Genomic DNA, 18,324 nt, shown 5'->3' on the forward strand with positions numbered 1-18,324 from the left:
CAGCATTCTGTTCTGTTTACTCCTCCCACCTATGTTTTAACCTATTAGGGCAAGCAGCTTCTTTATTTAATTAACCAATGACCTTCCTCCATCAGTGTAAAAGTTATCCTTGCATATTTGGGAACTTCAGAAAGCATTTAAAGGTTTGAGAAAATGAGGACTTTAAAACAGTTGAATCAAAGGCAATGCCTAGCAATGTGTATTTTAAAACAATTGTGATGTCCTTTCTTAATCAGCCTTCCTTTTCTCTCTAAGAGCTACAATATGATACAGTACACAACAGCTCACTTGAAAGTGCTGGAATCGGAGGGTAAAGAACATCAAAGCATCCCCCTTACATTTCCTACTATACAAGGCCTTTTTGGTGCTTGAGAAATCAAGCATCCATGTGGCAATGCATTCAACAGAAACACCTCTGTCTGAGAGACTTGAACTTCTCAGCCAGCAAGCATCTGAATGTCTGTCCTGTGCAGGTGGTTAGGCTAGGTGTTTGGGAGGGCACAAAGCACGAAGCTATTTGTATTCTAGTTGTGGCTGAGATGAGAACATTTTCAAAACCACCAATAATTAAGAGAGAATGGATGGCCCACAGTTGCCAAGGAAGGGAGTTGGGGGTGAAATGGAGCAGAGTGGTCCAGAAGGGAAGACATCTGGTTTCAGGGCCCTAGGTGGCAATCTTACCTGCTGCCTGGGCTGGAGCAGTCCTCCAAATGTGTGAATAATCTCACAGGACAGCAGAGACCAAAGGCAGGTGTGGGGGGTGCCTGCTGAGCAGGAGAAGAATGTGTGTCTTAATAGAAGGCTTTCAAATTAAGAGAGTTGAATGATGCCTCCACCAAATTAAAATGGAAATTGGATCCTTGCGTCCAAACTTGGATCACTGGTAAAGAAATTAAACTGGCACTGCTGCATTGGCACAGAAGCTTAAAGCCTGGTGCTGGCTCACCTTTATCCCTTGAATAACTTAGTGAAGAAAATATCATCTAGAAAATAAAGGTAACTGGGCACAGTGGTGCATACCTTTAATCCAACTTTAAGATGCAGAGGCTGAAGGATCTTTGTGCAGTTGAGATCAGCCTGGCCTGCACGGTGAGTTTCCATGCCAATCATGGGTGGAATTTAAAAATCAAAAGTATGATAGAAAATGTTAAGGAGACAGTTGTTGAACATGCTAGAAAAAGTCCAAACGGTCCAACTTAGTTGGACCTGATATCCAAGATGGCTGTGCCTTACGTAAGTGTAGCAAGGAGGCTACTTGTTGTTCCTGGATAGCTTAGGCCCAAAATAATCACACAGAAACTGTATTATTTAAATCACTGCTTGGCCCATTAGCTCTAGTTTCTTATTGGCTAATTCTTACAGATTAATTTAACCCATTTCTATTAATCTGTGTGTCGCCATGTGGCAGTGGCTTACCAGCAAAGTTTCTGCATGTCTGACTCTGGCGGATCCATGTTGTCTCTCTAACTCTGGCTCTTCCTTCCATGCTATAGGCCAAGCCAGTTTTCTTTATTCATTAACCAATAAAATCAACACATAGACAGAAGGAGCTCCCACACCACATAAGAGGGATCTGAAACGTGAAGATCAGCACGTAGGAAAGCTGAGCCAACAGTGACCAGAGCTCAGGATCGTCAAGCACTGAGACACGCTAGAGTAGGGAGAGAAGAAGGCAGTAATCTCCCTCTGTGGGAGAACAAATCACCATTATTTTAAGCCACTGGTCGTACTGCTTCATTACAGCTTAAGACCATTTTACAAATTTCTCCACTGTTATTAAAAGTGCCACAGGAGTTACTAACCTCAAAGATTACAGTTCCTGCTTGTAACGTTGCCTTCTAAACACAGTGTCTCCCAAACTAGTACCCAAGCTTCTTTATCTCCGTTCCCACAATCATCTCCCTTATAAGTTGTTGTAACTAGTGTATGAATTCTTATTTCTACATTAACACCTAATTTTAATTCTCCTAGTAAATACTAACTGGATGATCTTATTATATACTCATTTGTTTGTTTGTTTTTCAAGAAAGAGTTCCTCTGTGTAGCCCTGGCTGTCCTAGAACTCACTCTGTAGACCAGGCTGTCCTCGAACTAAAAGGTCAGCCTGTCACTAGTGTGTTGGGATTAACAGCTTGTGAAAATCAGGCTTCAAAGTGTTTAAATGACTTGCCTAAGGCTATGCTAGCATGCTGAAAAGACAGGCAGAGGTCATTGTTCTCATGTGCCCTTAGTTTCACTGAAACATTGTCACCCTCAAATTGATGGCCTTGCTGTTTCACGTTCTTTGGGTCATGAGGACAGACAGTCTGTATCATAGGGAGAAAATGAAAGTCAGACTCCTCAGACCGTTCTTCTCTGCTTCCTTATACGTCTGTGTTGCTATGGTGGGGCAGTGCCACCAAATGACAGGAAAGAGAACAAAGAGCTTAGTCCTTATGACAGTAGACTTGCTTTTATGTTTAGGAGCCTTTGGGGCCACATCGACTTTAGTTTCAGTGGAAAGCCCCCACACCTTTAACAGACCACTGGATAGATAATAAATATAGCTAGTAACCATCTTGGTTTCTTTTCCTATTGTTGTGATAAAACAACCCTCACAAAACCTGTCAGGCAAAATGGTCCAGGCTCTTGCCATTCCTCTTGGGTACCTCACAGAGCCGGACGACAGGACTCTACTGCTGAAGGCGCTGGACATTCTGGTTGCAGGACGGTGGAGAAACCAAGCTGGGGGCCACCTGGAAACTTCCTCACTGCCAGTTAGCTTTTATATTACTGAAAAATATTACATATTACATCATGTCCTTGACTCCATGCCTGTACACTGTAGCAGGATGTGGCCCAGGCACCCCTTCCTCTACAAACTTGCTGGCTGTAATCTAACCCACTCTCTGAGGCTGGCTCTGCTTGCTGCCTATAGCCTTATCTGACAAGCATAGTGTGTGTGTGCTTTCTAAGGCCTCTATTTTACTTCCAGCTTTTGGGATTCTAAACTGCCACACATAATCAGACATCCCCACCCTTTCTTTGAAATCTTGGTGGAGGCCACTATGATGCCATAACTGGACTGTGCATGTCAGCACAGCCAGAGTCATGTAGATAATGCCAAAGATTGCCACCAACACAAACTGTACCTGGACCTACTTGAACTATGACTTTAGTGGCATCTAAGTGTCCTGATTGATAGCTAAAAGGCAGGAAACAAATCCCTGGGTGTTTTGGGCGGTGCAGGGCCATCTCTGTGTGTAGGGTCTCTGCAAACACCAGGGTTGTTGAGTAATGATCCGCATGAGGCAAGAAGGAAATCCAGTTCAGCCCAACTTAGTTAGCAGTGTTGGGTCAAACTTCTAGAATCTAACCCCAGGTGATTTATTTTAACCATATTTAAGCATAAAATAATTTTGGAAAAAGTTTCCTGATGATAATAACTCACTCTTGTGTGTACAACAAAACTTAAGACGTGTTTACATTGAAACTCTTTACAAAGTACGTATGTCTTCATCTTCCCCAAAGATGGGTTCTGTTGACTCAGAAACAATGCTCAAGGTAAGTGTCTAGGGAGAATGGCTGAGACAAAGATAATCATCTGTGGGAGTCAGGAGTGGCCTGGCCCTACAGATAACACAGAAGGTACCTAGGCTGTTGTAAAGTACATGTGACATCTCCCATAAGGATGGCTTTTGTTGACTGAGAAGCAACGCTCAAGATAAAGGTATATGGAGGCGAAGAGTAGGGATAAACAAACATAATATTCTGGGGGATTCAGGTGTGGCCCAGCCCTGTAGATAACACAGATTACCAGGCTATTAGCTACGTCTGTTCCCAGCTTTCCAAGCAGCAGACAGCTATACATCTTCCTTTGAAGAGAAACATTACGTGCTTGGCATTCCTGGTTTCCCCAGAGCTTATCTGGGCGCAAAGACCTTGAGCTTTCTACACCTCTAGGTTCTCTTCTCAAATGGAGGTCTTTGAAACACGTTTTCATTTTGATACCCTTGAGCCTGTAATGGTGTCCCCCTGATTTCTGAGACATCTATCTATTGTATTTTTCTATTGTACCAATGTAAAACATGTAGTTTCTTTGCAATGGGGTGCACCTCTTCGGTAACCACAGTGTCCTGGATGCACCTCTGTGTACCTTGCTTTTCTGACCAACGTGTGAATTAATTTAAAAAATTCTTTGGTGGTTTCATACATGCATATAATTAATTTTAGTCATTTCCACTCTATTCCCCCCTCTCTTCTTCCTACAAACCTTCTACTTCCCAATACACCTCTATGTCTCCTCTTGGTATATGACCCAATGGTTTACAACTGCTTGCATAAGCATGGATGAGAAGTTCTTTGCCAGTGCATAGGCAGTCTAGCAGTGGCTACACAGGTGGTCTAGCAGTGGCTACACAGGTGGTCTAGCAGTGGCTACACAGGTGGTCTAGCAGTGGCTACTCCACCGAACTAAATGATGATCCTAACTTTACAACCATTAATTACCAATAATCCCTCAGGGTGAGGAAGGGCTTCATAGACCCTCTACCACTCACAACAAAACATTGATAGGCTCCAAACTCCTGAAATTTTTGTATAAAGACTCGCAGGGAGTTCCTGAGTACAATGGCCATGTCCTGTCTTGAAGACATTTTAGCTGCACGTTCCCCATCCTCTGCTCTTGGGTTTCTCCCTTTCATTAGCTCAAGCTATGGATTTTTCTCTGTTCGCCTTTGCTCCAAATTCCTTTTGCACATTTGGCTAACAGCATTTAGTGAGGGAGGAATGGGAAGGGGGAAGTGATGTGATTACACTATAATATGGAAACTGAAAGAAAAAGGCACCTAGTATTACCCACAGTGTCCTATATCTATGCTGCTTGTGAGATCAGTCTGTCACCTGTAATCCTAATTTCCTAGAAGGATCAGGAAAAGGACAAAAAGGAGCCAGAGCCATTGCCATGCTGGTGCAAGAGCGAGCACCAGACCTGCCAATAGAGAGAGAGAGAAAGCGAGCACTGGACTTCCGTTGAGCTTTGTCAGGATGGCTTTTACTGTCTGCATTGCCACCAACACTCTCTCTTCTGAGCTAACACTAGAATCATCCATTTTTGCTTAATTTTTAGCATTCTAGTCTTTTCCTATCCTGTTCTTCCCAACTTCACCTTCCCCTTTCAAACTAATGTTCCACATTATCCAATATATTTACAGAACCTACACCTTGGCAGCCATTTTCTAGGTTCCACTCAACCAAGTCAGAATTAGCCATCAAAGATAAATCTTTAGATTGCTTTTGAAAATAAAATAAACATATTTAAGAGACTTTTTTGGGTATCAGTGAGAGGCATGTCGACTGATTCTCAAGTGTTTTCTTCATGAAATAAGAAGATCTGACGAATGTCACAGTAATGGTACGTGAAGGTCCAGAAGTGACAGGGAGACGAGACTGAGTATCTTCCAGGAGGCTGGGAGCATGTGTGAATGGCAGTACTAGACCAGTGTGGGGATAAGATGGATAAGTTGGCCAGGGTGTGAACAGTCTATGGGTCAGATAAACCCCAAAATGGCAAGGCCCACACTTCACATGAGTGTGTGGTCTTGCAAGTTGCCACTTCATTCCCGTGCTGCTCAGATCTTATACTGGACCCTTCAAAGGTAAATTCATGTGTGTGGTCACAATGGCAGAATGAAAAGCCTGTGCCTACTTGTATAGGTATCGGTCTGAATAAGATTGTTTCAGATTACTTATAGAATTTCAAGGAGAACTTTAATTTTTTGAAAACCTTTCTAAGGTAGATGATAGAATACTGTACTTCTATAGACCTGCCTACGGGAGTCTTGGATTTCCATTGTTGCCATCACCTCATGTCTAGTTACAGCAGCAGCAGGTAGCAGTGTTTGATTAGCTAGTGTTGATTTCATTTGATTTGAATTTCTCCTGGGGTGAAAGACTTTGGCTACCTTGACCATATGTGTTTCAACATTATCTTGTGGTGTTTCAGAATGGTTCCTTCATCTCCTTGCCTACACTCATGTGGACTGAAGGACATTATTTCTCACCCATTTTTAGGGCTTCTGTCTTTTCCTTGATGCCTTGTTTCTGCTTTTCCTCCACTCTCAACTTGAGCAAACGTCCAGCTTTGGAGCAGCGGTCACGATGTACAAGGGCAGTTCTGACTGCAGGCTTGCTTACAGTTCACCTTCCTAGAGTTAGTGCCCGGCTGCTCATAGGCTGAGTGCTACTGCCCTCCAGTGCCCTGGGGTTAGGATTTCTCAGTGAATGTTATTGGAAGAATGAGGGGAGGTGCTAATTTTCAGAAGCAGCACTGACATTTTGGAGGTCCTAAAACCATTCATGAAAACACACGCATTTGCCCTTTTCATAAATCCGTCATGAGTCAGTCCCATTCAGCAGCGGGTGAATTCATGATCTCATAAGAGGAATGAGTGATGCTAATGGAGTCTCTGGTGTTTTCTCTGTTAGCCATAAAACATATCAGGAGCAGATTCTCTTTGCCATTGATGTGATTTATTCATTTCTTGGGAAAACTGATGATGGTCTAGAGAATACTTGTTGTTGCAAACAAGTATTATATTACTTTCCTAGGGTCTAATAAATGAGCTGTTGACACACAATGAGCTATACTGAATACCTTTTTTTCTTTTATCCTTTATGGTGGGTGTGGGGGTAATGTGGAGGCCCAGGGTCTTACTAAGTAGCCCAGGATGGCCTCAGATTTACAACCCTCTTGTGATAGTCTCCTGAAAACCCAGCTTACAGGAATGCGCCACAAGAACAACTAAACTGTGTAGCTCTTTGCCGAAGGATTAATGTTTGCCCATCACAAAGATCTCTGGACCATGTAACTGCATCCGAGAAATGAATATAAATCGTGCCAAATGTTTCCTGATATAAAATAATTAATACTGAGTTAAATGCTTGTATTGAATTTTTAGTGGATCCCACCTTTATCACATTACAAAGATTTGATTATAGAGTAAATAGCTAGAATTCATTTAAAATGAAAGCTCACCTCAAAGTCTCTCTATATTTGAGCTCTTAAATGCATTATCAGCAACTGTGGCAAGTGTGTTGTTTTCTGTACCTTTTACAAACTAAGAATTCAAAGTCCTTGTGTTTAAAAGATCACTAGTGTGGCCCTTTAGTTTTGTTTGCTGTAAGAGTGAGGGAGCTGGAGGGATGACTCAGTGTTTAAGATACTTAATGTGCTTGTTGAGGACCCAAGTTCAATTCCCAACACCCACATGATGGCTCCGTCCGTAAGAACCATCCATAACTCCAGTTCCAGCAGAACTGATGCCCTCTTCTGACATGCATGTGGTGCACAGACACACGCTCAGCCAAACCATCATACACATATAATTATTTTAAAAATCTTTAAAAACAAAACCTCGCCGGCCAGTGGTGACGCACGCCTTTAATCCCAGCACTCGGGAGGCAGAGGCAGGTGGATCTCTGTGAGTTCAAGGCCAGCCTGGTCTAGAAGAGCTAGTTTCAGGACAGGAACCAAAAGCTATAGAGAAACCCTGTCTCAAAAAAAAAAAAAAAAAAAAAAAAAAAAAAAAAAAAACCTCTTACAGATACTTAGAACTTGAAAGTATGTCTTAATCAGACTGATATCCATGATGACACAAGGTCTAGGTTATATGTTTGCTCTTGATATCAGTCGAGGGACTGATGCCTAGACCCCTCTTAGTTGCACTTGTGTCTCCTGCTGTTAAATGGTGCTGTGTTTGTATAAACCTGTTCACACATTCTCATGTGCTCTAGCAAATCTCTGTATTAGCAATGATAACCTGATGAGGTGGGAGTGTTCCTTAGATAGTCGTTACATGACCGTGTTTGGGGACTAATGATAGGAAAGGCATCTATGTGTCAGTATGGCTGGGGATCTTTTACATATTTTGTTGCAGGTTTGTTTATTTTGTGGAGGTGTGCATGTGGCACTGGGTGCCAATCAGTTTATAATTAATGTAGACTTCTGTGTGATTTCTTTGGGACTTAACAACTGCAGGAACTGGGCAGGACAGAAACCCCAGTCAACATATTTCTAGTTGATTGAGTCCACGGATGTTTCATCTATCTCTGGGAGGGGCTGCTGGGCTTAGGATCATGGCTTTTCTTGGCTCATCCATAAAGATAATCAGTCCTTTTAGTAAATTCAAAAGTGATACAGTGTATTTTGAATTCTCCATTTAAAAAATCTTATGTCTTTTAGGTTTCATCACTTAATTTCTTTCAGCTTCCCCCTTTTCATTTTAAAAGCCTCGTGTAAACCTCTTTGTCTCGAAGAGTCATCATGAACCTGTCTCCAGTTGCTTCCAGTTCAGCTGTTGCAAGAGACCTCTCTCCTCCTCCTTTTATGGTTAAGAACAGTCAGTCCTCTGAGAACAGAAGCTGGGGAAGGTGCTGTGGTTTTGATGGTGATATGAGGCTTGGGCAGAATTGAATAAGTGAATCTTATTGCTTCTGTAAAAATATTTTCTCCCTGGAAATGGAAGAGTAGAGCTTGGGGGCCCAGGATATTTATTCGCGAGGCAACGAGTTTGGAACTTGGTGGAGAAATCCATCAATTCAACTGAACGTGATGTCTCTGCTGGAGCATTTCTGTCCCAGGCGGATTCCATTAGGAATTCCTTACAAAGGGCCCTGGGCAGTCTTTCTATCCAGCCCACAGAAACCTCGAGAATACTGGCCACAAATGCACATCCCCAGGTTCTTACCAAGGTCATTGAAACTTGGCAGAGGAGAGGCAGAGAATCTACATTTTAATGAGTCCTCCAATCCTTGGGTTTACTTTGTATTTGGGGAGTGTTATTTCACTGTTTTGGGTTTTTGGGGAGCCCACCATCCAGCTCCCAAATAAATCATACATGGAGACTCATTCTTTCTTATGAATGCCCAGCTTTAACTTGGCTTATTTCTTGCCAGCTTTTCTTAATTTAGATTACCCTGACTACCTTTTGTCTACGGGCTTTTTTCCTTCCTTCCTTCTGCAAATCTCACTTTCCTTCTTACTCTGTGGCTGGCTGGGTGACTGGGTGACTGGCCCCAAGTGTCCTGTCTCCTTGTTTTCTAGTTGTTTGTCTCCTGCCTCGTTTCTCCTTCTATTTATGCTCTCTGCTTTTTGTCATGTTTAAGCCACAGCTAGCCATAAGCCAGCCCCACCCATCCTTGCTCCTGCCTCACTATTGGCCATTCAGCTCTTAATTAGACCGTTAGGTGTTTTAGACAGGCAAAAAATCACAACTTCACAGAGTTAAACAAATGCAGCATAAACAAAAGTCACACGCCTTAAAATAATACTCCCCCACAGGGGAGTTCTTTGACTTTTCCCAGAATTTGCCATCTTTTCTCATAAACCCGTATCTGCTGAATGGCATCATGATTCTACACAGCAGCCCATCAGCTGCAGAAACTGCCACTGCCCAAGGTCAGGCCAAGCTGAAGAGGACCAAACAAAGTTACAACACCGTCTTCTGGCCAGGCCTCTGTAGTTAGACCCACGCGCTGTGGCGTAAAGATAATGAAAGGTATTTTCCGAGCTTATTTTTCTGGGCTGTACAAAAGGTTTGTCATAGAACCCGAGCTCCACAGGGGGCTTGGCACCAGGTCTTTGTCAGAAAGCCAAGCAGCAGGCACCTGGCGTGGGGAAGCTGGCTGTGCAACTCCAACAGGTCCTCCCAGGCTAGGCAACCCCCTCCCTACTGCTTTCCAAAGGGGAATCACCACGGAGGCCTACAATCCCCAAATACCCATTCCTGAATAGATTTTAGGTTACTAGTGTGTCCTGTCATGAGAAAAAGGCCCTGTTCATAAAGGGCCCACTTGGTCACACTGGACACGTTCCTATTGATACTGTAGGTTAGAAGATATCCCCATCTGTCTTCATTTTTTTATATACTTTGTTTTACTGTCTCCAGTGTCTGCTATAACCCTAAACTGAGAACACTGGCTTCTGGGAGGCGGGGCTTGCAGGGTCAGGAAACACTGTAAGCCACTGTCTGCCTCAGTGGCTTCATTAGCTCCCTGCCTTAGCTCCCAGAGCCAGTTTTTCTGGATTCCAGGTAAATTCTAGAACAATTGATTTTCTGTTTGTGTGTCTTTTGTCTATTATTGTAAGGATTTATTTTGCTTTGGTCTCTATTTCTTCTTGGCTCCTAAAAGCAACTCCCCTATCCCCACATGGGTCCTCCTGCATTATTTGAAATTAAATTAAAACTTTAACCTTGTATTGCTTTCTCAATCCTGGAACTGTAGAGTCTTAGTGATTTGGGACATTTTTGTTGGCCCCTTTTCAGTTACATGAGTTTGTAGCCTTGCTATTTTATATCTAGGTGAGATTCCTGGGTGGAATTTCAGAGGCCTCTGAAGAAAGAAGGGTTAGGGATCAGGAGAGAATCTTGGATGAAAAGTAGGTGACAATTTCATCTACAAAGAACAATCCTTTGTGAGAGGTTCACAAAATGATGTACCTATATAACTGGAATGACGAGAGCTGTTTCTGCTGGAATATTACCAAGTCACAGGTTTTATTATATTTAATTTGATTGTCACACACAATGCAGGGTTTTCATGTCCATAAAAACTTATTTGAACAACAGATAAAGCAAAATATTAGGTAATCGAACAGGTGTTATATGGATATGCCAGAATCATAATATTCTTACACACATGACTGAGGCTTAGAACTCAGATGACTGGGCAGTGAAGTCATGAACACTACTATATAAAAGCTCTCAGCCCTGCAAGGCCAGAGGCCCCAAACCCTCACCCACAGTCAGGAGGGAGTCTGCGGGAAGAATAGAACATGCATTATCTATATGCGCTGAGCTATATGTGCTATAATGGAATACCAAAGACGCATGTCCATTTACACAGTTCTGAGTGCCCTGGTCAAAGAGAATTAAGCTCTTACTTAAAGGGAAAAGGGATGGAAACTCCATAGTGGAGCTTCAGACTTGGGGGGTTTCAATGCTCCCCTGCTAAGAGGTCAGTAATCAGTGACAGAAAGGTGAATCTGTGACTTGCCTGAGTATCTTGCCAGCAGTTATCCACTGACCTTAGTACGAAAGACTATAGGCGGATTTTCTGTCCTGGCCTAGTTCCCAAATAACCACACGGAGACTTCTTATTATGAAATCTCAGCTAATAGCTTAAGTTTGTTTTTAACTAGTTCCTATAATGTAAATGAATCCATTTCTAGTCATTTGTGTGCTGCCTGAGGCCCGTTTACCTCACCTGCATACTCGCCATCCTGCTCGCTCCGCATCTCATGGCGAGTATGTAGATTCCACCCTTCTTTTCCCCACCCCAGCGTTCTCTCCGCCCTGAAAATCCAGCCTAGCCGTCGGCTGATCAGATTTTTATTAACCACGAGAACAACACCTGATGGAGGAAGGTCATTGGTTAAAAAGATAAAGAACCTGCTTTAACCTCATAGGTTAAAACATAGGTGGGAGGAGTAAACAGAACAGAATGCTGGGAGGAAGAGGAAGTGAGCTCAGACTCGACAGCTCTCCTCTCGGGGGCAGACGCCTCAGAGAGACGCCATGCTCCCTGCTCCCAAGCAGACAGACATGATTCAGCTCCGACCCAGGATGGACATGGACATAGGCTAGAATCTTCCTGGTAAGTGCACCTTGGGGTGCTACATACCTTATTAGAAATGGGCTAGTCCAGGTGCGAGAGTTAGCCTAGAAGAGGCTAGATATAATGGGCCAAGCAGTGTTTAAATGAATACAATTTGTGTGTTGTTATTTTGGGGCATAAGCTACCAGGTGGCCGGGGTGCTGGGGATGCAGCCCTGCTGCTCTTATTACTACAAACACCTCTTCTCAGTGGATAGAAGGGTTATTCCACAGTAGAAAGCAGCTGCCGTGAGATGAGGCTAAGCAAGCAGCTCACACAAGCAGGCTCTTGACACTTGAAAATAATTGAAAACTACAGACACACCTAGTTAAATGATGGTCATATGTTCTGAATGGCAGTTTTGCCATTGTGCAAACACAATAGAACATACTTACACAAGCCTAGATGATACAGTCTCTACCTGCCCAGGCTGTGTGCATAGTCTGCAAATCTATGCAACATACCACTGTCCTGAATACTGCAGGCCATTGTAACACAGTGGTATGTGTGCGTCTGAGCCTTTCTCAGCTGTAAATAGTGACAACACAGCATGATGGGAATTTTCAGTTTCATTTTAATCCTAGAGCCTGTCATGTACATGGATGTTTGATATAGTTCACCATATATGACACCCGTGTGTAGATTGCTATTTCTCTGTTGGCTGGGATGTCGTGTAGTGGCTTATGACTCTACTTAGCAGCCATCACTGGATTTTATTTCAAATATGGAAATGCAGAAATGGAAACTAAACAGAGAAGCGCCGATTCCCTGTGCTGTTTCCCTTATTTGTATTGAAAACTGAAGCTAAAAATGAACCCGCTACTTGATTCTTTCCCTCTTCTGTGTTGCTACGCTGAGTCTGGGTGAAAAGCTGCCCAGGAGGAGGCCCTCATCAGACCTGAGGGAATCTTTGGTAAAGCCGATATGAAAATTCACTTTCCAGTCAAAATCCTTGGCCCCTGTTTAGACCAAAACTCTGCTGTGAACTGTGGGTTCCTCTTCTTTTCCATTTTCAGGAGGGGCCCCAGCAGGCTCATTCTGGAGGGACACATTTAGCCCAGCACCAAGGGCCCAAACCCGTGTTTTAGAAAGTAATTGGCTAAAGTAGGGGGGAAAGCTAAGCCACCCACTCCTCAATGAAAACCCACCTAGGAAAAGCCACTATTAGTCTCATCCCCATGATCAGGCCTCTGGGTGTTCTTTTTGTTTTCCATGAATGAATGCATGCATGCATGCATGAATGTGGGAAACCGGCAGGTGGAGTTTCTGTTTGGGGCAGGTAAATGGATCAGCTCAGATCCTTGGCTTGAGCCCATCAGTCCCTGCAGCCCTTGCTCGCCACAGCTGCCATTATAGAAAGCAAGATGTTGTTACCTGCCCTCACTCCCTCTTGCCTGCTGCCCCCTGCTGCTGGAGCTGTTTCAGCTCCAGGTCAGTTCAGCCCTCTGAGAGAGCAAGCCTCCTCTGTTGTGATCACCTTGTGTAGGGAAGAGGCCCTTTGTTTAGGAAAGTACCAAACTGTCATGGGAAGAGCACCTGTGCAGACCTGGATGCAGACCCAGGCCAACACTAGCACGCTGCTCAAACTTGAACAACCTGCTTCATCTTGATGATTTCTTGTGTTTCTCCTCTGGAGAGGGATGGCACCAGCTGGGCTGTATGGCAGCTTCAGTGAGAGGGAGAGCATGCCCACCAAATGATTTCTGTTTTCTCCATCGTGGCCTTCAGTAATCGGCATCATCAGTCTCTTCTTTGCCTCCAACCCATGTGATTTTGTCACGTGTGTGTGTGTGCGCGCGCACTCACGCACGTGTGTTTAACTGAACAACTGCCGTTTGAAACCAAATATTTAAAGAGTATTTTTAAATAATTATATTGTTAAGCACTTTTTCATTTAATCTTAAAACTATTCTAAATATTTTTTTTTTAATGACCTCTGCTCCTGGGAGCTTCCTTATCTTGCTGTAGAATTTCTGGCTGTCAGGAGTGAGTGTTCTGGCTTCAAGGTCACAGTTACAGCTTGCTGAAAGCAGTACACAGTCTCCACGTTCACATTAGCTTCCTCATCTGTAAAACACAGGACTACCAACATTCGTTTGGGTTGAACTGACACCAGACCAGAACTTCAGCCCTACAAGAATATTGTAACCCCGGGGGAGGAGGGAACACACATCCCAGAATTCTGTGGGAATCAAGATCCCATCTGGCCTAGAACTTTGGGCCAGGCTACGATAGTAAACTTTAGGAGAGGGGTCTGTACTCTGCTCCGCTTTTATTCAGTTCTTTGGATGAAGACAGGAGAACCCAGTTAACACGAGAGCAGAACAGCAGAAAGAAAAGCACCAACCCTGACTCCACATGGCCATGGGGAGCTTCCCAAGAAGGTTCTGAGCACATCCCAGCAGGACCTGGGCAGGCTGTATCTGCACGATGGTGGTTTGGCTGGGGTTTACATAGTGTGTGACTGGACTTAAAAATTGCCCTTATTGGGCTGGTATCACCAGGTCCTTTGGTTTATGAGCCAGGTCTTCTCTGACAGTAGAACCTGTCAGTGGAGCCCAAGTGAATCAAGTTCAGGTCTTGCTCACTATGTGTGCTTGGGGACTTTCCATAACCAGTCTACAGCCCAGGGTTCTCACCTGCCTACGGCACATGGCCGTCCTTATTTCAGAGTGCTTCAAAGATGAGATGATTTGGGTAGAGTCCCCTGCACTGTGACCACTTCAATATTTGTCTGTATCAGCATCCAGTGAGCACTCAGAAGAGGTCACTGACTAGCAGAGTACGGCTCCTTCTAGGGTTTATCTACGTGTTTGGAGTCCTTTGACACACTTGGAGCACAGGACTGGGCACAGAGAATTGGCATATCCTATTTTCCCATATGTTGAGTGGTGTAGATAAGGGGCACCTTGGTGGATTTTTGAAATATCTTGTATTTGAAAAATTCAGAGATTTGCTATTCAGAAAAGGACGGCTGAGTGCCCTGTAACATGGACACACCCTGAGGATGCTACCTGAAATATGCCAGCCACAAAAGAACAAAGACCGTATAACTTCATGTAGGGTAGGTGTCAGGAATAGTCAGACTGGCCAAGCAGAAAGGAAGGGAGTTTCCCAAGGCCGGGGTGGGGCTCGGTTTTGTAGGAGTGAAAGGGTCTGGCAATTGATTGCACAGCGCTGAATTATTTAACAGGGCTGGACTGAACTGTCCAGTTAAAGATGATTAAGAAGGAACCTGGGGAGATGATTGAGTGAATACAGCACTTGCTGTGTAAGTCTGAAAACCTGAATTCCTGTCTCCAGCACCTATGTGAAAAGCCAGCGTGGTGGCACAGGGCTAAGATCCCAGAGCTGGTCAGATGGAGGCAGGTGGAGCTCTGGACTAACTGGACTACCAGTTAGCCTAGCCAATTCCAGGGACTGCCGGTTCTGTGAGAAACTTTGACTTGGAAAATTAGCTGGAGAGAAGCCGGGCAGTGGTGGCACACACACCTTTAACCCCAGCCTGGTCTTCAAGAACTAGTTCCAGGACAGTAGGGCCGTTACACAGATAAAACCCTGTCTCAAAAAACAAACAAACAAACAAACAAAAACAAACAAAAGGAACAGAATTAGGTGGAAAGCGAGAGAGGAAGACAACTGACATCAAGCACTGCTCAATATTTATCTTAATAAATATGGTACCAAAATGGCACCAAATGCCAGGTACCGTACCATGCACAAGGAAAGCCAGTCCTGGAGTAATGGTTAGTATTACCAACTTGACGTTGAAGGGGCAGGCCTTCGGGTTTACCTGTGAGAGACTGTCTAGATTAAAGCTAGCCTGTGGTAACAGCTGTGAAGGAGTATCTCGATTAATTTAATCCATGTGGGAAAATCCATCATAGTTGTGGGTAGGTGTATTCCCTGAGTGCTAAGCATCCTGATCAGGGAGGGAAGGGCAGGCAAGGCCAAGAGTAAAGGCCAGGAAGAGGGATCACCGGTGTGAAGGGCTCCGGGAGGAGCTGTATGAGGGCGGACCAGCATGGCTGGGGTAGAGTGTAAAACTGCACCGTAAGGAAAGGGCGCTGAGGGCAGAGGCCCACACCACCAGGCCTTCTTGCCCACCTTTGTCTGTCTGTCTTGAGGGGAAGGGAACACATTGAGGGTTTAATGAAGAAACAAACGGAAGAGCAAGTGTGTGTGATCTGACGAAGCCAATCCTAGATATTTGTTTCTAACAGAAGAACCATAACATAGTTTTGTGTCACCTGGGCCTTTGCTCCAGGCTTAATCACAGTTTCAGAGCCCTGGTCAGGAGTGCAGGGAAGCCCATGTAAGCTTAAAAGCCGCTGACTTTTATCAAGTTGGTAACTGTTATGTACTCTAGCCTCCTGCTCCAGAAAACACATCTCTATAAGTAACACATGGCATGGATGTGACTAAGAGTCAATAAAGTACCAGAGATGATAGAACTGGATGACAGTTGTACATCTGGGTGTGGTGTTGAGACACTGGGAAGTTAGTCACTATAGAGGGTCACAATTAATTAATCATTTCATGAAAAATAATCTTTGACCTTTGTTATGGCCAAATTTTATGATTTAGTTGAGCTTTTTCACATAACCTTTTCTTTTGACAAAAATACTACAAGATAACTATTCTCTTTGTAACAAATTATAAAATGTGCTTTGCGTTTTGAAAAGTACATTTATTTAAAGGGTATAGCATGAGTAATTTTAGGTTGGAGATAGTTTCCTTCATTTCAACTGGAAACTTTATAAACTAAATTGTTAATAAAAATTTTAAAGCAACACGTAGATTTGAAAATCAACTATGAATAAATATCTCATATAGTTGATTCCATTTATCACAGACAATATTAGAAAATGTTTGAGCTTCATTGTATAAATATTTTTACTACTTTCCTAGCAGGATCTCAACCTGAGAGAAATATGGAATCTTGGCATCCTGTTTTCTATATGTCATATCCGGATTTCCCTTTGCTATAAAGATCAGTGGGATAGTTCAATGATTTCTGCTTCTTGGTCCACAGGCCACTGTTAGGAGTTTTGGAGACCTTGTGAAATATAGACTGGAATATGAGAAACAGCAATCATACAGATGCTGGGCATCACTGAGAATGGTGTTCCATTGTGCAAGGACCCAGTACATGTTGGCAAGTTAATTATTCTCTTCTCCAAGTGTTTCTGCTGCTAAGATCCTTCCTGCACACTGACGTTACTCGATCACTGTCAACATCAATATGAGCAGCAAAGCCTCAGTATTCAGGATGGTCAAACACATGGTTCTTGTTTCAAAGACTCGAGGAAAGGAAGATGGGAAGACATTTCCTGGGGCTTGGGATGCACTGCCTCATAAAGCTTCTGGTAGACTCTTTGCAAGCCCGTTGCACCAACCTGTTACCCGTGGTGTGGACTCCGCTACCAGGGTTTTAAGGGTAGGTGTCCATCCACTAACTGTTCCTCACTCATGTTTTCTCTCAGGAACTGGCGAAAGTGGGAAAAGCACCTTTATCAAGCAAATGAGGATAATCCATGGGTCTGGCTACAGTGATGAAGACAGAAAGGGCTTCACCAAGCTGGTTTACCAAAACATATTCACCGCCATGCAAGCCATGATCAGAGCAATGGACACCCTGAGAATACAATATGTGTGTGAGCAGAATAAGGTACCATGCTTGGGGGCGTTGGCTCTACCTGTGAATGCATGCCTTCCTATTGGGTGCTTGGGAGGGTTGGCTCTACCTGTGAATACATGCCTTCCTATTGAGTATTTGGGAGAGTTGGCTTTATGTGTGAATGCACACCTTCCTGTTGGGTGTTTGGGAGGGTTGGCTCTACCTGTGAATACATGCCTTCCTATTGAGTATTTGGGAGAGTTGGCTTTATGTGTGAATGCACACCTTCCTGTTGGGTGTTTGGGAGGGTTGGCTCTACCTGTGAACATATGCTTTCCTATTGGGGTCAGTGAACGTCTGAACAAAAAGCTTTGCTAAGTGCTTTGGTTGAATGCCAAGTACTTGAGGTCCTTCCTCAGTACTGGAAGAGCTACTTTGGGGCATCTAATGGATTTAGTTAGTCCTGTTGGTCTTACGTCTGCCACAGATTTTTTTGAAGGAAATGGTGTTATGTGGTGTTCAGGGAATCTGGAACTCAGGTGAGTGTGCTCATTTTAGGAACTGGAAAAAGAAGGTGCCATTTTCCATTTGAGTCGAGAAACACATTGTTTGCCTCTGTGGAGAAATGAGGATGCTGGCTTTACAGCATCTAGCTTTTCAGACATTCTTGGTCTCAGGAAATATTTTCACTGATGCACTGGAGACTACTGACAGAAATTGCTGGGGGTTGTTTGTGTTGGGAGCTGGCCCTTCTTGGGAACTAAGTGACATTTTATGGAAGCAGTTCTGGTGTCCCAGCTAGCAAAGTGCTCTCATGATGTGAGCATGGCAAGCTGATACTTGCCTTCTGTCACCACTGGTCTTTAGTGATACAAATCTCCTAACAATGAAGGGGAAAGGCAAGAGGGCTGGAAGTGGCAAATAGAATTGCCTATGCTACTTTGGAACAGATTAAATTTATTCTGAATCCAGATTAGAAATAAGAGTTTTTAGGCAGGTGCCTATAATTCTAGCATATGGGAGAGAGAGAGAGAGAGAGAGAGAGAGAGAGAGAGAGAGAGAGAGAGAGA

General features: G+C 43.8%; 1 protein-coding gene across 1 annotated transcript in view; it reads left to right on the forward strand.

The window, feature by feature from the left end:
- Gna14 (G protein subunit alpha 14) overlaps positions 1-18,324 on the forward strand; it is a 142,571-nt gene that overhangs the window by 77,304 nt on the left and 46,943 nt on the right. The window contains exon 2 of the mRNA XM_005352016.3: positions 17,121-17,305. Within this exon, the coding sequence (XP_005352073.1) occupies positions 17,121-17,305 (185 nt within the window). The remainder of the gene's footprint in view (positions 1-17,120; positions 17,306-18,324) is intronic.

Source organism: Microtus ochrogaster, chromosome 8 (assembly GCF_000317375.1).
Source record: "Microtus ochrogaster isolate Prairie Vole_2 chromosome 8, MicOch1.0, whole genome shotgun sequence".
NCBI classification, from domain to species: domain Eukaryota; kingdom Metazoa; phylum Chordata; class Mammalia; order Rodentia; family Cricetidae; genus Microtus; species Microtus ochrogaster.